This window comes from Myxocyprinus asiaticus, chromosome 11 (genome assembly GCF_019703515.2).
Source record: "Myxocyprinus asiaticus isolate MX2 ecotype Aquarium Trade chromosome 11, UBuf_Myxa_2, whole genome shotgun sequence".
In the NCBI taxonomy this organism is placed as follows: Eukaryota; Metazoa; Chordata; class Actinopteri; order Cypriniformes; family Catostomidae; genus Myxocyprinus; species Myxocyprinus asiaticus.
The window spans coordinates 17,125,899-17,148,219 of NC_059354.1; the positions used below are offsets into that span (position 1 = coordinate 17,125,899).

General features: G+C 39.4%; 1 protein-coding gene across 3 annotated transcripts in view; it reads left to right on the plus strand.

Annotated features, from left to right (window-relative positions):
- The window catches only part of LOC127447694 (neuropilin-2-like), a 98,720-nt gene that overhangs the window by 72,716 nt on the left and 3,683 nt on the right, over positions 1-22,321 (plus strand). Inside the window, exons 11-18 of one of the 3 annotated variants that reach the window (XR_007898411.1) lie at positions 8,543-8,620; positions 9,249-9,392; positions 12,236-12,501; positions 13,028-13,124; positions 14,679-14,711; positions 17,078-18,043; positions 18,155-18,777; positions 20,032-22,306. Coding sequence is in view for 1 of the 3 variants with exons in the window: in XM_051709702.1 (XP_051565662.1) it covers positions 8,543-8,620; positions 9,249-9,392; positions 12,236-12,501; positions 13,028-13,124; positions 14,679-14,711 (618 nt within the window). In the remaining 2 variants the exon portion in view is untranslated. Of the gene's footprint in view, positions 1-8,542; positions 8,621-9,248; positions 9,393-12,235; positions 12,502-13,027; positions 13,125-14,678; positions 14,712-17,077; positions 18,044-18,154; positions 18,778-20,031; positions 22,307-22,321 lie in introns of those variants that run through there. The other 2 variants (XR_007898412.1, XM_051709702.1) reach the window with 2 other exon arrangements.

The following is a 22,321-nucleotide window of genomic DNA, read 5'->3' on the forward strand; positions in this document are numbered from 1 at the left end:
TTTGCATATTTACAAGGTTAATAACATTGATTTGACAAGCACCGCACACAATGAGCATGCAATCTGTTTTAGTAACTGCTTGTTCAATTGTGGAAATGTCGCCATGTAAATCTATTCTGGTTGTCTTAAGTATCCCGACACATACTACACAAATTATGCAGCCTCTGGCTGAGTTCAGAATGGCAAACTACCATACTACTCATACTATTTCTGCCATAGACACATACAGCAGAATTAATAATAGTATGGGTAGTATGCCATTCCGAACTCAGCCTCTTTCTCACTAGAGTTATGCTGTCCCTTTTTGACTTTTTAGCTTTGTTTCCCTCAGAGGCAGAAAGTAAAGAAGCGTTGAGGCTCTGGATGATTGGTTGTCTGTTTCTAAAGAACTAACCCAGGGTTAAAAGAAGTGCTAAAACCCTTTCAAAATGACAAATGTGAAACGTTGCCTTACCCAAGATTAAAAGTGGCTTTAACACAGGCTTAAGCACAGTGAAAACCTAAAAAACTCAGATGACCCTTCTTCAGACAGTGACAGTACATTCTTATGTTTGTGAAAGATAAGTGTTAATTCTCCACTGAGATGTTATGATTTTTGCCACTTGTCTCCGGTTGTCTTTGGAAACCAGCACTGTTGTTTTGAAGCAGGGTTCTCTGAGGACATTTGTTGTGAATATGAATCTGGGTCTGAATATTTCTGGGCACGGGGAGCATATTTGATATCCATCACCTGGAGATGATTTGTTGGTTAAACTGAGCTCGGGAGGAAAGTCCTTATCAGGGGCCAAGCAAACAGGTTTGTCTGAACTCAGTGTGTGTCTGTGCATCTGTATTTAGAGAATTTACTAGCTCAGTTATAACACGATAAACCTTCTGTTACATTTTGTATTCAAAAGACATAGAGACAAAAGCTTTAATTAGTTCAGTTCTGCTGGAAAACAGCTTTATTGTTATTGAATTCTGGAGGCCAAAAAGCCTTCTCTTTGGTTGGAAATGTTTAATTAGGTTGCCTGTGAATTTTATTATGTGCATGTTTGCTATTTTGTTGTGTGCAGTTGTGTACCTAGTTAAACACTTTTTCAAATGTTTAAAATTCGTATCATCTCACACTTCAGCTTTTGATCATCACTTTTGCTGTTGCTGATCTGATTCCTGTTCTCTATTTGTTGGTCCACAAAATCTCCTGAACACACGTCAACCTTTGTTTTCCCTTGTAATGCAGTGTCTGATCTCACTCAGGCGCTGAGGTACTGCCTGACTGTCTGCCAGGGGCACAGATTTACTCCAAGGCTTTCTACTTTATTGAAAAAATTATTGCTAAGAAATTGCTGAGTCAGACTGCTGGGGCTCAGTAGGGCCCATGAGAGTAGAACAGGGCTGACTCTACTCTGTGCCCTGAATACAAAGGTTAAAAGGAAGGTAATCCTTCAGGTGAGGAATGGTGACCCAAAGCTAGGCCCTGCTTGTAAATATCTGGTTTCTCTTTGGACTTGGAAACACTTCAAGGCCTTAATGTGTTATCAGGCTGTGGAGGAAATCTTGTCGGCAACGCCCAGAGAATAATGGGATCCATATCAATTGGCTGCGTCAATAGAGCTTTGGTGCATACTGGGAATTTAAGGACAATTCTATTGCCATGTTCTGCACTGATCCATGGCTGGATCTTCAGGTGTTTGAAGGCACCTGCAGCAGAATACTTCACACATGTGAATGTCAATGGCAAAATCAATGCCATTCTTAGAAATATCATGTAGCAGTCTCAACATTTAAATACTGTTAAAGACCATGCCAACTGTTAAGAGATAAGTAAATGAAAAACATGTCAGATCACCCAATGATACTAGAGCAAGTGAGTTGAGTCAGACACAATGTACAGTAGGTTGGAGCAGACAGACCACTTGTTGAAAAATGAACTGATGAAATTGCAACATTCAGTATGGAAGCTATAGGAAAGGAAGTCCCACCTTTTCAGTTAAAAGTGCCATCATTTGTTTGGTAGAGGCATCACTGTTTTCTTTACTCTAGAATGCGATTGCACATTTGCTGAACCAGCCCGCATTTTATTTACTGGGGATGTCTTTCCCCCTTCAAGGAGATGGCTGTCAAGTGAACTTGCCTTTTAATGGAATTTTTTTTTTTTAATCTTTTTTACATCAGTTGTGTCAAGAGTTTGGGAATTTCTCATTTTTTTCCACTTTTTTTCCTGGAAAAGAAGGTTTTTATTTCCCAGCCTGTTTATTCAGCTGTCTGTTGAAGGTGAGAGTGTGAGAACTTATGTGATGATACCCTCATGCCATCTCATAAATCCTGCACAGCTTGACCACCACACCTTTAAGAGAAAACTATTCATTAGATGGGAAAGGAGTGTGTAGTTCTTATGTGATGATAAACCATCTGTTATCACTAGTTGTGAAAAGAGAGAAAGGTGTTTTAGGTGAGAAAGAGAGCTCACATTTACCAGATATCCAGGACTTGCAGGGAGGTTAATTGCATTTGTAAAGGGCAGAAAATTAATAGAGTTTAATGTCAGAAGCAGCCAGCTGGTGCATCCCTTTCATGTACCCACCCGCTCAAAGAAATTAATAACATATTAATATTACAGTAGGACTCTCCTTTTCATGTTGCTCAGAAGTGTCTACCTGATTAGTGTTACGCCACTCACGTATTTGCCAATTAAGTGGGAATTGTTAAGGGTAATGACATTAATGACTTTAAGAGCTGACAATCATTACTCATTTACGCCTTGTTGTCTCTAAATCTTTAGTTGCTCAATTTCCCATGGAGAAGCGAAGGGAGACGGAATGGCTGATTTAACATTTTCTGTCATAACAAATTATCACTGCAGAAACCAAGTTGGAGCGCTGGTGTAATCAGTGAAACTAAATGTTTTGTTGCCGTCTGGCTTGTGTCATTTGGTTCAAAACTCACGTCAAAAGATTTGGAGAGACAGAGAAGAGAGAATGCTAAAGAAGTGAACTCTGTTGAACTCAATGCTCTGTGAGAAAGACAGCTAGAGGGAGAGAAATAGATTGTCAGAGGGAAGAGTGGAAGGTAACCCCTTTGGAAGAGGCCAGGAGTGTAAGTATTGTGACTCATGGAATATAGCGGTGGCAGGAGCGGTTTCACATTTACTCTGTGGATAACTGGTACAGTAACAGCAGTGGTCTGAGGTGTAATGGCAGCAGTGATGAGCCATTTATTCTACCCAATATTTTGTCACCCACTGAGAGTACTCTCTCTCTCTCTCTCTCTCTCTCTCTCTCTCTCTCTCTCTCTCTCTCTCTCTCTCTCGCATACTGGGAGTTTTGGGACTGAGAGTGTGGTCAGGTGAGACCTGAGCTAGGAGAGTGCACCCGTGTTTCTAATTTTCAGGTTCTTTATTCTTCTTTTATTGCATGGTTAGGTAAGTCTGTGTTTTCAAGAGTTTTGCAAGCTCAAATTAATTTTGTGATTAGGGATGGCATCCCTGTGGAGATGCCATCTTCGTCCCTATGCAATGGCTTCAGGTGTGTTCCTGAGGAAGGCATTATGGTGGAGGATGTTCTCATTGCAGTTGGAGAGGAGGTTGGTCATGAGAATATTTCCTCTGCCTCTTACATGAATAAGGCAGTTGTTGTCTTTTTGAAAGAACAACATCTTGTTAATCATTTGATCGAGAATGTGATTGTTGTTAATGATAACTTTTTTCAAATTACTCCACTTTAATTTCAAACATGCCGCCGTTTATTGCCGACGAAGCTTTGGAACGCGAATTGGTGCGCTTTGGAAAAATAGCTGGAGCTTTCAGAGCAATCTCACTGGGGGGTAAATACCCGTCTCTGAAACATGTTAAGTCCTTTAGAAGACAGGTCTACATGTCTGTAGAGTCACCTGAAGGAACATTGGATATTTCTTTTCGTGTAAAGCACGAGGGGAGAACATCTATGGTTTACGTGACTACTGGGTATTTGCGTTGCTTTGAATGTAGAGACATCAGACACAAATGGTTTGGTTGCCCACACAGAGAGCGAGATAATATTCAGTCAAGGTCAGAAACTGATGTGGCAGGGACCTCAGCAAACATTATTCAAGAAGAGAAGGCTGGTCAGTCTAAGGTAAGGCCATCTGATATTGATGGGGAATTACCTGCAGACATTCAGTCAAAGAATGATGTACAGAAGCTGTAAATTCTGAACATGGTACTAATGCTGATGATAAAGTTGAGAATAGTGGTAATAGCAAGGTTTCTGCAGGTGAACAGTATAACAGTAGAAATTTTGAGAATGGAGCCATGCACCAGTAATGCTAATCGAGTGGAGTGTATTGTGAGTGAATTTGCTCAGGAGATGAACAAGTCAGCGCTGTGCTCTGACAACATGAATAATGAGGGCTTCAAGATGGATGATGCTTTGTCAGATGAGACTGCCTCTCTTCATGATATTGAGTCCTCTTCACAAGGGGACTCGAGTGGATTTTCTCAGGGAATTTCTCATAAGGATCTGTCTCTGTATACATTAGAGGAAATAAATAGTTTTCTTGATGACACTTTTGGAAGGCAGGTTAATATAAAGGAATTTTTCACTGATGTTGAAAAGTTTGTAAGATCATTTACCGTTCTTCAGAAAGCCATGGGTTTTGATCATCTGAGCAAAAAGAAACGGTTTCGCCTGAAGAAAAACTGCTATAAAAAAATGTAAAAAAGTGGAAAAAGACAATGAACATGTCTCAGATGTCAAGAAAGTCTCATTATTGGCACTTCAATATCAAGTTGCTTCAAGATGATACTTTTTGCAAACTCTTCGAGACTTTCTGGCAATGTTGAAAATTAAGAAAAGGGACTTTTGAAAACCTAAGACAGTGGTGGGAGATTGGAAAGACACCAATTAAAATGCTTTGTCAGCAGTATACCGCTAATTCTTCCAGTATCTTAAGAAAAAATATTAAGTCAATAGAAAAATATATTTCTTCCATAGAGGCTGAATTACTTAGCAGAAAAGATGCTGGTTTAAGTAATAATCTGCAACAGAAGAAAAAAGAGCTGGGAATGTTTTTGAATGAGAGAGTAAAGGGTTTTAATTAGATCTCATTTTATGTCTGTTGCAGAAATGGATGCTCCAAGTACTTTCTTTTTCAATCTGTGGCGCTCAGTGGCACAACGAAAACAGATGTTGTGTTTCCAACTTCCAAATGGGAAGGTGACCACTAACATCATAGACATGCGCCACCATGCAATGAACTTTTATTCTTGTCTCTACAATGCAGAACCTTTTTGATCTTGACTGTGCTGCTCAGCTCTTTCAGGATCTCCCTCAGCTAGATGCTGACTCTAGAAATGCCCTGGAAACTGATTTGTCTTTCCAGGAACTCACTATTGCAGTTGGATAGCTTGGTTTGGGACCTTCCCCTGGCATTGATGGATTGCCATCTGAATTTTGCAAACATTTTTGGAACTGTATTGGAAGAGACCTATGAGGTAGTTTGTGAATGCAATCATGATGGATTTCTGCCTGTGACATGTTGGCATGCTGTGTTATCATTATTACCAAAGAAGGGGGATCTGTCTCTTTTAAAGAACTGGAGACCTGCCACATTATTGACTACTGAATACAAAGTTTTATCAAAATGTCTTGCCAACAGGCTTAAAAAATATCTTCATTCAGTAGTCCACAAGGATCAAACATACTGTATCTCTGAAAGGACAAAAAATTGATCGTTTGTTTTTAATACGGGATATCTTGGACATCTGCAAGGTTTTTGACATGAAAGTTGGTCTAATGACCTTAGATCAATAAAAAGCCTTTGATCGGGTTTATCATGACTATATTTTTAATGTATTGAAAGCATTTGGTTTCGGTGAAGGGTTTCATAAATTGGGTGAAATTGCTGTATACTGATGCCTCATGTTTTGTAAAAGTTGGTGGTGGGTTGAGTAGGTCAATTTCAGTCAAGGACTATAAGGCAGGGTTGTCCTTTATCTGGGCAACTGTACAGTATCGCTATTAAACCATTAGTTTTTAAGATATGCAAGTCTTTATCTGGTTTTAGTGTACCTGGTCTCTCTTGGAGTTCAAGGATTACCCATACTGCTTATGCTGACGATGTGACGATTTTTGTTAATAATGGTCAGGACATCAAAGCTTTTTCTGAGGCACTTTGTCTGTATGAGAAAGCCTCATCAGCTAAAGTCAATTTGGATAAAAGCGAGGCTTTCGGGGCAGGTCAGAGACATCTATAGAATTTCCCACAGCTACCTGGGAATCTTAGTTGGGGTAGTGAAGGTTTTAAAATTGTAGGTATTTATTTTGGCTCTAATAATTTTCAAAAGACAAATTGGGAAGGGGTGGTGGAGAGAGTGTGCACCCGATTGTCTAGATGGAAATGGATGCTACCCCAGTTGTGCTACAGAGCCATGGCTCTGTGGCACAAATTCAATGTGCTACAGCCACCTGCAGGACTTGTGCAAGAAATCCAAAGAAAACTGGTGTTTTTTTTTTTTTTGTTGTTGTTGTTTTTTTTTTTGGTCAGGACAACACTGGATCAGATCATCTACTCTGTATCTTCCAGTACAAGAAGGGGGATAGGGACTGGTAGATATCAGGTTCAGAGTAATGGCTTTTCGGTTGCAAGCTGCTCAAAGACTGCTTTACAATAGAGACTTTGCCTGGTTTGATATTGCAACAGTACTTTTAAGAAGAGCAGGTGAAATGGGGCTGGATAGGCATTTGTTTATCATGCAGTTGAAAGAAACTGAGTTGGTAGATCTCACTCCATACTACAGATCTTTTCTGGAGGCTTGGAAGGTGTTTGGCATATCAAGATCAACAGACACATCTGCTGGGATTTGGTTGTTGGAGGAGCCGCTTTTATCCTCTGAGTAGTTGTGATCATGTTTACTAGCTGCTGGATACATTTTAAGCATTTGGACATTTAGAAGTGGAACATCGATCATTTTTGGACAACCCAGATTAATGAGTAGAGAGAGGGTTGTAACTGCTCTCCTTCCCTGAAAGTATCTGCTGCTGTGGAGGAATGGCAGGAAGAGGAGAGGTGTTTGTTGTCTTTCAATACACCACTTCTTGATGACTTTGAATCTGCTGGGAAGAAGTCTCTTTACATAACATGTGTGAAAGTGTCCAATGCATGTTTACTGACTGGAATCCCTTCAACCAGATGGACAGATTATTTTGGAACTGACTCTTTCCCTAAAGGCTTCTGGTGTGTTCCGTACAAATATCCCATTGATAAGCGGACAGGTGACCTCCAGTGGAGGATTGTACATGGAGCTATAACCACAAACAGACATGTGGTGCACCTCGATCCTGGAGTAGGGGTGGGATGTCCTTTCTGTTTACAAGAAGAATCTATTTTTCACTTTTTTGTGGAATGTTTACATTTGGGCAATCTTTTTAGCTTATTAAGTCAGTGGTTTTAACTTTGGGTGAAGAATTCTCCTTGAAGTTGTTTATTTTTGGGCCAAAATTGTCAGGGTTGTATGTGTTTCTGTTCATGTCTTTTATTTTGGTAAAATAGTTCCATGCCATGTTTGTTCCTGTTTCATTGTCATGTGATCTAGTCATGTGTTTCCCATGTTCTTGTGTCTTGTCCCCATTGGTTCATTGCTTCATTAGCTTGTTAGCAGTCTCGTTATCTTGTTTAGAGTTCTGTGTGTTCATTGGTTATCATTGTCATATGTTCTCCCAAGTCCAAGTATTTAGCCCTCATGTTTGCCATTGTCCATTGTCGAGTATTGTGAATGTATCGTTGTTGGTGTACAGCTTTCCATGTTAAGTTTAAAGTCAAGTCAAGTCAAGTCAAGTCAAGTCAAGTCAGTCAAGTCATGTCATTTATGTTTGTTCTCACGTTTGGATTCATGTTTTGGAATACACCTTATAAATAAACTGCACTTGGGTTTGTCGCACTTCATCTTCATCGTCTCTTCATCTACCAGTAGCCAGTCAACGTTACAGAATACTCGACAGAACAAGATAAACCCAGCAGTTCAACTTTTGTGCTCTGGCCAGCAGGGTCAATTTTAATGAGACTGCCCTCAAGAATGTATTGTATTAAATGTACTGTTTTTCAAAAGATGTGTTTGATTAAAAGTGTGTTAATATCATAAAACAGCAGGGTCTGAGTAATAGAGAGAAAAATAAGTAAGTCATGACTTGAGTGAGTGTGAATAAAACACATAGTTATTGTAGGGTCTCTAGTGTTCATGTCTCCTGAAAACTGCAGGGAATTTTACCTGGAGACACATACGTTTTGCAAAAATTTATATAGAGTCACGTTTTCACTATGAGACCAGGTTGTTTTAGTCACTTATTTTTTTACTTGGTTATGCTTAAAAAAGTGAGAGAAAAAAAAAACAAATTCCAGTGCCACAAAACAAAATACACGGATACTCTATGCTGTGCAAACAGACAAAGAATATCACAAATAATAATATACTTATAACTTGTGAATACATTATTTTGTACTCTGTTCTTAAAGTCTCACTTTTATTTCTAAAGTTTGCTCTCTCTCTCTCTCTCTCTCTCTCTCTCTCTCTCTCTCTCTCTCTCAGAATCTACCACCATTCCTGACACAGCCACACCTACTCTGCCACTTCAGGAAGAGACAAGTACTGTCTACAGAACACTAGGTAACCAATCAGTATTACAATCAATATAATCACTCAATACAGATCAATGCATAACACTAAGACTAAAGTGTTCAACTGTATATTTATTCATGAGTGCATGTATGTAAGCAAATACTTTAGCATATCACACAAACACTTTCATTTACTGTAAACTGCAGTGTAATGGCAGCCCCGCTCTCTCTTTCCCAGAGCTCTAGTAATAGACTGCTGCCCCTCCATTTGTACACACTTATGTCTAGATGAGTTGCAGCTCGCAGCATGAGCGCTAACATTATGCTAACTAGCATAGCAGCATGCCGCTGGATGGATGGCTGACAGAGACCTGTTGACTGTTGAGGCACAGCGCTTCATGTAGATGAGACTGTGCTGGAGTCTGTTAGTGTCTGTTTGTTAACACAACTTCAACAGCAGCTTTAGGGCTGAATCTGTTTGCATATAAATGAACACACTCACCCACACACATACTAAATAAAATATACATACATGTGGAAAATACCTGTGGGACGCATGTATACATGTCTATGGTAGACCCTACTGCAGAAACTGAGGAAATGGTTCTTAATTGCTCTCTCTCTCTCTCTCTCTCTCTCTCTCTCTCTCTCTCTCTCTCTCTCCCTCTCTCTATCAGCTCCCACAACTCTCTCGTCTCTGGGTGGTCTGTGTGACTTTGAACAGAGTATGTGCGGATGGACCCATGACCCCAAGTCTGATCTGAAGTGGTCTCTGTACAGTTCATCTAGTGCTAGTCTGGACCTGACACAAGGCTCTGACAGTAAGTCCGGCTTAATAAAAGATATTACAAGACCTAAAACAAACAAACAAATGTTTGCACTAATCTCTTCAAACATTACTGGACACACAAGCTTTGGGATGGCTTTGGGAATATCTGGAATTTAAAGAACACAATGGCTGTAAACACGGTTGTGTAATCAAAACTTTTAAAAACTAAAAATTAAACAGGGACAACCCAGTTTAAACTGGTTTGCTGGTCTTAGCTGGTCTTCCAGTCTGGTCAGGCTCATTTGTTTGCTTATTTTAGAGGAGTTTTGGGCACTTGCCCAAACTGAAGACCTGCTTAACCAGGCTGGCCGACCAGCTAAGACCATCAAACCAGTTTAGGATGGTTTAAGATGTTTTTTTAGCAAGAAAGTTTAGAAAGACTGAAAAAGTGAGGGATTGTGTTATATTGTGATTAAATTCTTGCTGTGATTGCACTGCACGAGAGGTGCTTAAGTTGGCATTTTCCAACCTTCCTTTGCCCTTGTTCTCTTTCTAAACGCATACACTTTGACACACTTGCTCACCACTCATATTCCATCCATCCGTCTCATTACTGCTGTGTAATTAATGTGATAGCTGAAATCTGGGAATAGTGTCTGTCACTCTCCCTCTCCATCCTCGCTCCTCCTGTGGGAGTTAGTTAATCTCTCCATCCCTAAGCTTACCTGACCTTTATAAAGTCTGCTTGAAAGAAAATGAGGAATGCTTCACAAATTCTGAGCTCACACACTAGTGTACAGTTCTCCACGTCCTCACAGCTTTCTTGAAGCACTCAGCCTTGTAAGGTCGTTAAAGCAATCTTGCGCTCTTTTCCATATGTCAGGTTTTAAAGAGAGATCCAGGAGTCACGAGGAAAGAATGCACTTCTGTTTTAACCATTCCCAAACCAAGTGCACACCCAAGCCCTCAGATCAAGTCTTTCCAAATGCTCTGTCTGTCTGTCACTCACACATTCTCTTTCTAACACCAGGGGAGTCGCTTTACGTTCCTCACCCTCTCCAAACAAACTCTACAGAGACCTTAAGGCCTGAAACATACTCTCTGCAAGTACTTGAATGCAAGTGTGCCATTTTACGTGTCATTGCACACCAAAATGTGTCAAAAGCACATTGCATTCTTAGCGTTGCCACCATTCTTAGTGTTATAGTGCACATTATACAGTTCCGGTCCTTCAATCTGAGTGGACAAGTGACATTTCAAGAGTCCTGATATTTAGCATACTAAGTTAGTTTCAATTTAAAAAAAAAACTGTTTGCATCATTATGTTTGTAGCTTGCCATCTGAAAAACAAGACACACAGTTCAAGGATACATACATTTGAAGGTAATTCTATCGATCCTTCGAGTACTGAGGTTTGTTACGTTTGTTAGGTTAAGTATCACGTTCGCATACTTGCATAAAGTATTGTTCTGATCTAACCCTCCTCAGCGTCCCTGTAAAAGAGCTGCTCAACTCATTCACTTTACAGCTCAGCTCACTCTCGTAAAGCGATCTAACATCCTGGCAAGTCTTGCAGATCCCTTGGCTCCTGGAACAGCGCTTTGAGCATTCCAGAATTTTCATACCCCAGTGTCTTAACAAGGAAACAGAAAAAGATGGCCATAAAGGCTTAATATGCAGTCAGCCTAATTAGCTCTAGGTCTAGAAAGTTCCACATATAAGCAATAATCCCAGAAGTACCTATCTCTGCCCTACAGTTACCTCACAGGCACATCAACCTATGCTAAGCAGTCTCCAAGCCATGGTGAACTTTCCCTGTAAAGGGTAATTAATTTTCCTGTATTTATACCCAGGATCAAACAGAAGAAGTTTTTGTTTTTGCATTAATTAATTTCATAATCTATTCAGGCATCTCATACAGAAAGACTTACAACAGTCTGATGTGATCTGATTTCAGTGCTGTACTTTCAAAGAGTTTGGGATGTGGAATGTGTCAAAGTAGGGCAAATGAAAATAAATTACTTTGCCAACTCTCTATACATCAGCAGAAGCATAAATCTTTGCATCCTTATTATAAATGAGGCAAATTATGATGATAATTTCTGGTGCCACGCTGTCCAGTCAGATCGCTCAAAGAGTGAGTCCCATCCTCCTCCTGTCTCAGTCCCTCTCTGATCGTCTTTATCCTCTATTCCCCTCCGCTCCTTCATTTTCCTCCACTTTGCTGAGACATCCACAGTAGAATGTGACAGAGACTGTTTTGCAAGGGCCACTCCTTCTGAAAACAGAGGTGCTTCTATGTCTGGAGCTGATTTTCTACTTCCTTCACAGCTTAAAATGATAATGAACATACCATATCAATTACTGTATTAATCACTTAGCAAACATAAACAATGTACTAGAATGCTCAGTGTAATGTAGCTGTGAGAAGAGAAAGACACAGAGAAAGGGAGAAATAAAGGTAGCATTTTATTTTACAGTACTGTTCTACATTTACGTACTACATGTATATAATTACTGCTAGGTACTAACCCTAAACCTAACCCCAACCCCAACCTTAACCCACATTAAGTACATGTAGTTACATAATATTACTCAATACCTTCTTGGGTAAGTACACTGTAAATATACTGAAACTACACGTACTGTAAAAACAATATGCAACTGAAATAAAATCTGGCTCTGATCAACATACTATAGTGTCAAGATTAAGGTTAGGAGACCAACTGACAAAATGTCATGGTCATAGATGGTTTCCCCAGATATTAGAGTAAGCACTTCAATGCAAGTCATCATCAATATCATATTCATATTTTTCATCTCCTGTCAGTTGTTTCAAGGAGTTAAACAACATTCACATTTAAATCATTTTCACTTTTCTCTTTCTCACTGCAGACTTTGGGAATTTCCTGTATGTGGAAGCGAGTCCTAAGATAGAGCCACAGCATGCAAGATTGGTGAGTCCAGCGGTGGGACCCGAGCGCCGTACCGTCTGTCTGCTTTTCTACTACCAGCTGCAGGGAGAGGGTCATGACAGCCTTCGTGTGCTGCTCCTGGAAGACGACCAGGAGGAGACACTGCTCTGGACTCTGAAAGGAGACCAGGGGCCCATGTGGAGGGAGGGCCGCACCATCCTGCCTCAGTCCCCTAAACAATATCAGGTACACAGATACACAGATCAGATTGAGGGGCATGACTATTTATTTAAAATAAATTACTTACTAAACTTTGGCATGTTACTTATCTTGTACTATTTGTGCTACAAACATTAATGATACTGTACCTCAGATTGTGTGGCATGTTGAGAAGATGTGTGCATTACCATTCTAAGTGATTAGACTTACGATTTGTGCCTGCTGAACCATAAAACATATTTCGGGGGGATCCCATAGACTTGCACTGAAGGAGGGATCTGAACCATATCTAGGAACCATAATTTCATAGAGACGTGGGTGGGCTCTTTTGACTGTACTGACTGTGTTCTTTTGTACTTGACCAGTATGCAACCACCCAGAACACCTTGGCCAAAAATATAACAATGCACTAAGAACCACTCAAAACACAATAGCAACCTCATTGCAACGTTGGCCCTGGCAACAAACAACTATACCCGATATATGAAGTGAATTGAGAGTAGTATAGTCAACTTGCAGCCTCTAATTCCCTCTTTTCTCTTTTATTTGCCAGGTTGTCATAGAAGGCTTCTTTGAGCGGGGCAGTCGAGGGCACATCTGGGTCGATAACATCCACATGAGCTCTAACACAGAGCTTGAGCAGTGCACACGTAAATATCAACATCTGAGTCTGTCTCTCTTTGTCTCTTTCCCCTTCAACCTCCACCTACCATGACTGTCACCAAATGTTACATTTTGACCACATTGCTGTAGCATTGCATGCACACCAAAATACCCTCCCAACATCCTTCTCTTGCAACTCAAGCCTGAGAAAAAAAGTGTTCTTCAAGTGCTCGGCTCACACAAAAAGCTGAAAACTAGGCCACACCCACCCTCTCTTATTCGTAAACAGAGCCTTCCAGTGCCATGCCAGGGAATAACTATGCAGCCCTGCTCTCAACAGTGTAGCTTTTCATAATCACGGAATAGACATTAATGTCTAACAAAGCTCTTTGCTAGAGCAAGTGACTCACAATGCTGAACTGTGAAGGTTATTTATTGAGGACAACATTGCTTTTCCTCTCAGGACATATTGCATACTCATTTAAACAATGTCAGCAAATCAGCCAGCAAAAAATGTACGTTACAACATACTGAATCAAGTTATTGGTGTGAGCTCTCATATACACAATCACACGTTCACGTAAACACTTCTGCCACAGGCTTAGGAACTTCTCTTATCAATTAAAGCTGTTCGGTTTGCATGCGCCAGCCCCTGTGTTGCTGCCAAATCTGTCCCATATCTCTCTGCAACGTTCCCTTTAAAAGCATCTGCATTCCAAACATTGTGAACTGGCATTCTGTTTCCCTGGCACTCTGAGTGTGCACAGAGCACAGTTTGCCAAATGACATGCAGCCCAGTCCTATTCTCCTCCTTTCCCCCCATACTCTCTCTTTTCTGTTTTTCATTTCCTCTCTTTCTCTTTTCATACGAACCAAATTCATTGTTTCAAACCACTCTACAAATGAATTTCTTTTCTGGTTTCTGGGAAAGTGTGTAATTTCTGCACAACTAGTGTCACAAAACGGATGATGTTTTCAAAAAGTTTTCACAACCACGACCCGTGACTTCCATTGGTCGGGCAAACTATACAAAAATATATTTTCACACCATTGGTTGAGTCAGCATTGCTGTGTCAGGCTGGTTGGGATGTTCAAACAAATGCACCACAGATCCACAATATTTTTTAGGGAAAATCAATCTGAATGGCTTAGAGATTTATAGACTGGTATATGTTATATATGATATAACTGAAATGTAGGTGTCCTGAGACATCACTTTTGTCTCTGTGACAGCCACACACTACTCTGTAAACAGCTAGCAAGGTTCTGATGGTGGGATGCTATTGTTTAGCCAATCAGAACACTTGAAGGCATGTCCTGCTTGTCATTCACCCTGAGCAGAAATCGGCTTTGCTAACATGTTTTTGAATGCTGGCATTTAGGAAAGAGGGGACAGTCTAATTTCATGGTTAAGTCTGGCATAATTAGGGCTAACATTGCTTACAGCACCTTTATAAGAAATTTTAGAGTTGTAGAATGTTTTTTATTTTGTATTAATCATTTGCAGTCCATCTGCCCTGTTGCTATTTATGTAGGTATAGTTTTTTAGAGCCAATGTTTTTTTTTTTTTTCACTAACTTTATTTTCCTCTCACATTTCAGAACCCTTTGCAGCGTTTCCACCTGAAATGACTGGTGAGTTTTACTGGCATTTTGTCATTTCCTGTGCTAATGTTTGTGCTTCCTGCTTATTGCCTAGCATCTTGCATCACCTGCAGGACTCTTGATAATCGTTATATTTTTAGTTCAGTTTTATTCCAGCACCAAGTAGGAATTCTGTTGTTTTCAAATCCATAGCACAAGTTTAAGACACAGTCAGACTCAAAGAGGCTTAGCTGATGCATTTGTGTGTGTCAAGTTGTGAGTTCAGTGATGCTGGTGCCTCAATGTCAAACCATTTTCATCATCATCATTGGTATTGTCCTCTCTATCTTTATTGTTATACAGATATTTGGAGCATGGTCTATATCCTAGCATGCATCTGTAGCCTCACATCATGTGCTGTTTTATATGTGTTTGTGTCATGCTAAACATCAACAAATATGGCCTTTAGATTCAGTTAGCGTATTACCCCTAATATAGTACTCCTTCAATTTTGGGAGTGTAAACAATATGACCTTACCTGAGCCACACATAATGAAAGAAATAAAGATCTCTTCAAAATGTAAATAGACTGTATTCACAATAACAGCGTATTTAATTTTTGATGTGAATGAAAATGAGGCTGTGAGGGATAGACTTGCCGTCTTTTCAATGGCATCCACTGTGTAAAGCTGTATAAACCACATAGAGCACATATAATTTTCCGCAACTCGTGTTTTCTGGAATTTTTTGTCAACTGAAGTTGTTTTTTTTTTTTAATTATTTATTTATTTTTTTTATGTTGCATCAGCAGAATGATCCAAAACAGTTTAAACAACAATACAACCTAATGAAGAGACTAAGTCTATCCCTCACAGCCTCGTTGTAGTTCCCATCAGAAATTAAAGGTGGAGCTGCTGTGAAAAGGTCCATCATTGTCCTAGACAGCAATGAGATAACATGGAAAGCATATTAAGACTTTTGCTGAAGTCTGTTGCTTCTCATATTTTTCTCCTGATGAAAAGTGTTATTTATCCTAAAGAATTTTGGGAGAACATCTGAGACAAAGTTAATCCTTAAAACATAACCGAGACCTCCATAAAGTCTCAAGAGTTATAAAAAAGCAGCCTCTGAACAAATACATATTATTCCAGGGTGACATTGCATTGTTATTCTTTAGCAAAAGCATAACGTGCTAACATCATGAAATGATTATAATAACAGCAATGCACTCAACAGTTTACATTATTAAGTGTGTCAGTATTTCGCTGATGGTGGTTTGTGTGTCCCACTGTGTTGCTATGGATGGCATAAGCTGTATGATCATGGTCAATCAGATTTATCCAGCTGCAGTGGAATAATTCCCCTACACTCTATTTTAGATGATTGTAGAGAATTACAAAGCTCTCAAGACAAATAATTATATGTATTCCTTTTGTAGCTAACTTCCTTTCATTTAACTGAAGTGGATATTAATTCCCTGTGTAAATGTGGGATTTTCCCATAACTGAACATTTGGGTATAGAACTCCTAGATTACTTGCATGTTTACGCACAGACAAGAGGAAGATGAAATGGTGGAAATAGAAGAAGTGATTTGTGCTCTCATGGATATGTGTGTGATTGTATGAATAAACACGTGTGTAATGGTTGAGCAGTTTCCATGCATTGCGGGGTTGGGTTCATGGAAGACTTTGGCTTGAGGCAGATGAAACTGGCACAGATCCATGCATGCAAGAAAACCGAACTTTTAACCCAGAAAGAAAGTTGTATTACAAAAGAATGGTCTTTCTAGCTAAGAGACGGTGCTGACATCAGCCTGTGTCTTACATATGACACTATATTCTTTTATGACTTCCACATTTGGTTGCATATAAAATCGTTATAGTACAGATTCAACAATGAATTCAGACTTCAAGCAAACTATCTTCATAAGCCCACATCATACAACATCTGTTCACGGCCCATTAAACACATTTCAGCACTCTTAGGGGCCGCTCACACCGAATGCGTTTTTGCGTCTGTTTTTGACCATTGTGCTGCACCTCTCTGTTTTATGCAAAAATGCATCTCGAGACATCTGCATTCTGCACTATTCGTTGCGCTGCATCTACCTTTTTTAGCGCCAAAAATACATTTGGTCTGAACTACCCCTTATTGTGACTTTTAAAAGCAAACCATTATCTTCTTCAAAGAACACATAGAAAAGACACATTTCTGTAATTCGTGGCTCACATGAACCCTGCGAAAGGGGCCGTGGACAGGCAACATGCATGTGCATCTGCGTGTCTGTGTCTGTTTTGTTTGAATGCAGCACCAAATCAGAGCAAAACCATTCCAGTTAATTCCAAGATGACTTGAAGCTATGCAGTTATGCATGCCTCTCTACCCCAAGCCAACTCTTCTGTGTCTCTCCACCAGGGGGAGCCTTACCTGGCAGGAGTGACCCCACTGTTGACACGACAGTGTCCCTGCAGCCCATGCCCACCTACTGGTATTACGTAATAGCCGGAGGTGGCACCCTTTTCCTCCTGGGCTGCATCATGTTGGGCATGGTGCTGTGTTGCCATCGCTACCGCCTGGCGGCCAAGAAGAGCCAGCACTCTGTGTCCTACCAGAGTACATACACCGGACAGTATGTAGTCAATGGCACTGGGGGTCTCGCTGGTCCTGGGGTGGAGCCCATGCTGACTATTAGGTTAGAGAAGGAAGAGCCCTGCTCCCAGTGCTGAGAGAATATTGATGTATCATTTCCTCCTACTGTTTCATAATTAACTAACTAAAAACCAAACACGAGGATGCTAAAAGGTTTAAAGACTCATTTTTGCACAGGATGAGCTTCACTTTGACCGCTGGACTTGGATTGTGCCTCTAATGAAGATGCTAAAAAGGACACAAAGCACCAGAGTTGTCAAGTTCTGGGTTCCTCTTGGACTCTTTTGCGGTGCTCAAGGGCTAAGAGAAAGTGGAAATGTGCTGTGCAGAGGGACATCCAGCCACAATCCTGAGTGGCAGGCACTCCTCAGCCCTTTCCCCCCCTTTTCTGCTCTTCATGTGGAGAAAGGCTGGATGGGAACCTTACTGTGCAAAGCTCTAATCTCCTGTTCATGACCAATCCTATTGTACTGTCAAGAAAACTCATTGCCAAACTCTGAGGAGAGCCTAAGAGCAGAGATGGACGGGAAAGGAATGGAACACAAAAGGAAAACCAGAAAGGGATCCTGTTGTCACATGGAAACTTTTGCATGTGTACTGCATCTCATGTGCACACTACAAGCTTCTAGAGACAGAGAAACAGATGAAACATGAATTGCAAACAGAATTGCAAACTCTGGGACTCCTCCATTGTTGCTAGAGGAATCCATGTGTGTATCTTCTTAACAGGATGTAAGTGGAAGAATACGGCCCTTATTACATGCACCATGTACTGTACTAAATTTTTAAACTCCTCAAACCTCTACAAAGTGCTCACATTGGTCTTTTTTCTTTCTTTGGAAGCTTTAGAACTCTAAGGGACCTTTTGGGCAATAGATTTGGTCCTTTTTTTCTTCAGGCAAATGTTTGAGCAACCTGTTTGATCTCCTTTTGACCATTGAATGAAATGAATGAAGCTTCTTCAAAGCATTTGTAAGGCTGTGTTCTCCTTTTCTGAGAATTCATTTGAATATCTGTCAATGTGTGTCTTTTAAACTCTTTTTTTCTGAAAGTCACTGGGGCTGTGGCACTGAGTCTGCAGAGTTACAGTATGTTATTTTATTGCCTATATGCAAAGGTCACATGACCCTGCCTTAGCCAGCCTACTCCTCTGATTGGCCGACTAACCTACACAACATTGGCCTTAAGACGCTTCAGTGGCATTGGGCTGGTGCAAGTCGATCACTGTTCTTATTTCTCATTTATTCTTTTCATATTCAACTGGATTCATAGAGTTTGCTGATAGTCAAGATCAATTGATGCACAGACTAATTTTGCTTTATTTTTATAGCTAACATCTTTGTGTTGTTCCCTTAGAGAATTTGATTACACACAGTCTTGTAAAAGAACAGAGAGCGAGAGCTTTGTAAATCTGACAAGTGTCAGTCGGTGCAGTAGCGCTTGGAAAGCTGATTTAGCTGCAGGAAGTGAGTTGGCACGTTGGCCCCTATACATCTCACTCCACATATACACCTGCTGATGTCTTACCGAATCACTAACCAACCCTCTATCTGTAATTATTTTATGTTATTTTTGGGCTATTTGCTATGGGCTATATATATATATATATATATATATACACTGACGTTCAAAAGTTTGGGGTCACTTACTCATTCTTTATTATAATTTTTTCTTCACATTTTAGAATAACAGTAAAGTCATCAAAACTATGGAATAACAAAAATGGAATTATGGGAATTATGTTGTGACTAAAAAAATCCAAAATAAATAAAAAATGTTATATTTTAGCAAAGTAGTCACACTTTGCCTAGATTTTGCAGACATGTACTCTTGACATTTTCTCAACCAACTTATTGAGGTATCATCCTGGGATGCTTTTTAAACAGTATTGTAGGAGTTTCCATCTATGTTGGGCACTTATTGGCTGCTTTTCTTTATTATTTGGTCCAAGTCATCAATTTCAAAAGCTTTTTTTAAATTATTAAATGTTAGTTTTATAATGAAATAAATTAAAATGGTGGCACAATTATATTTTTGTCTACAAAACTAATTTCAAACATTTAAGCATATGCCTTCAGATCAAAAGGTTTTTAAGATCATGGGAAACATTTCAGTCAAGTGACCCCAAACTTTTGAACGGCAGTGTGTGTATATATATATATATATATATATATATATTGGAGCACATGCATTGCCCCAAGGGTCTATGTCTCCAACATCTATCTGTAATTCAATGTGTAGATGAAGGATTTATTGGAAATATTTAATTAGAATTTTTTTTTTTTTTTGCATATGACAATCTTGCTGCAGATTTGTTGTCTTTATGTAACATAATAAAATATATTATATACTGTACATGCAGGAGAAAGCTTCAAAACTATTCTTTTAAAATGCACTTGGAATAGTTTTCCCTACGTACTGATTCAAAGTCTTGGTGTTAGTATTAGATTAATGTCTTTCATGTGCTACTTGAAACGCAGTGATGCACCTATGAAAGGCAAAATATGCTATATGGCGTGAGCTGTTCTGTTGAAGTAGCGATCAGAGCTCAGAGTGGAAATTCCTTCAACAAAACATATTTTCCTCTCTTCACATAAAGAGTTTCTGAGGCTTCATTCTTTACTGAAAGCATCCTTCAGATTTTGGCTTCATCTAAAGCGACTGGGATGAAAGGAGAAAGTAAATCCTGATATCTTGTTATGTCCTCCGTCTGGCAATAGGTGAAAATAATCCCCTATCATGGACAGGCTGGCCCTTTCTCACCCATTAATCTGCTCTTCACGAAAGAATGTGTGGGGAGATGGAAGGCAAGATCAAAGCAAAGCCTGCTCTAAATATAGACCTTCTCTGCAAAATCCAGGGTCTAAAGGGGTTTGTTTAAAACACAGAAGTACATGAAAGATCCTTGCAGACAGCTAGAGAGACCACCTGACCTGGCAGACCCATTGGAGAGAGGAGCATTGTCTCTCTCTGGTTTCTCTCTCTCTCTATTTCTTCTCTCATCTCGCCTAATCAGCTATACAGTAGAGTGTTCTGGGGAGATGGGACAGTCACTGTGAGCTGCACACAACAGCTTTTCATGTGAAATATTCTGGGAGACACATCAATTGTGTTCTGAAAGGTTTTTGAAATGACAGTTTTTGAAAAATTCGAAATGATTTGAGACATGTGGTCTTCATTATGGTGCCATATTGTGGGCCCTTTTGAACCTCTTATCTTGTTTAAAGACCCCATGAAATTTCTTAACAAGCAAAGTTTTCTGTCCTGTGTTGATGTATTTTCTATTGAAACAGAAAGTTTGGATGCAACATTTTTATCATCATCACATTTTCTTTAATTAGCCATTAGGCTTTAGTTATGTCACAGCCATGAACCATGATTGGCATCTTGCTATTCGGTTGCAGCTGATATTATGGGGAGGGGTATTCTTATTCTAGAGAGCATTTGATTTAATCTGTAGTGCAGGATGAGTCATAACCATTTTTGGTCCATTTTATTTTATTTTTTTCTGGAAGAGAAATACTGTATATTTTAAGTGTGTTGATTTTGTCCACTTTTAGGAGTACACTGGCAGTTAGACCACTTTAAAGCTAATAGACTTGGACTAAAAGCCACAAATTACATTTCTGATTTCATGGGGTTTTTAAGGCAGAATTTGATGATATGCAACATATCTCTATTACTTTTTGTTCCCTCTAACTGAATGTGTAACAATGCTACTGTTAAAATGGTCTTGTCTCGTCTCATCTTGAGCAATTATCTTCTTTGACTTCTCACATTTGACAAATCAGTTCATGATACATTTTTCTGAAAAGTCCTAGTTATTCTGTATGCCTGTATGATTAATGTATGAATTTATATTGAGCTGTTCACTCAGACTAAGCGATCGTGATTTGTGATTCTATTTTGTAGAGGGTTTAACCTGTTACATTTATGATCTGCTCCTTACAGAAGCCTTTCTTTTTTATTTAATTCTCAGTCTCTTTTTTTCCACTATTTTAGCTGTGTTGCTAAATAAAACATATCAGTGTCAGCTGCTTTTTGAGATTTGATTGAACCTTAAATATTTTACATTATTTAATGGACCCGATTACATTACATACTTAATATAAGCCGGCTTTAAGCATTCTTGCTAGAGGCCCGTTCATTTTGCTGTCCCTCTAAAGATATGAATTAAAAGCAAAAGCACTCAGTGAGGCTACTATGATGCCAAGAGCCTGTCTCTGACTTGCACAAAACTGTATACAGGTGCATCTCAATAAATTAGAATGTCGTGGAAAAGTTCATTTATTTCAGTAATTCAACTCAAATTGTGAAACTCGTGTATTAAATAAATTCAATGCACACAGACTGAAGTAGTTTAAGTCTTTGGTTCTTTTAATTGTGATGATTTTGGCTCACATTTAACAAAAACCCACCAATTCACTTTTATTGAATCATGTCAGATGAACATGATTTTTTGATGTTCATAATGTCGACATTATGCTTAATTTGTATCCGTTTGAAACAAGTTCTAATGAATCTGTGGTTGTGAGCACACTTTTGTCCTTTGTGAATTTGGGGCTTTGACCCTGTCATCAGTATTAGCCTGTTCTGTTCTGTTTACAATGCAGCATTTTAGCCTGTTTAAATACTTACAGTATGAGGTATATTTTAGCCTGTTGAATTTCATGGTCTTGGAAATGTTGTATGGAATGTTACAATAAAGTGATATTTTTCTACAAACTGCAGTTAAAGTGCTTTGTGCTTTTCATTTTTATGATGTAAAACAGACTACTTGCATTCATACTTCCACAGATTTTTGTACCCAAGTTGTATGGTGTCGTCATCAGTTAACAAACAAATGCTTGCCTATTTTGTGTTCATACATTGTACTATATTACTAGCTCATTGGACAAAACTGCACAAGGTGGTTCTTTTCTTGGAATATACAAAAAAGCCTGTTTTATGTACTCTGCAGTCAATTTGACATCACTGAGGGTTTCATTTTGGTTCTGTTTGTCTTCCACA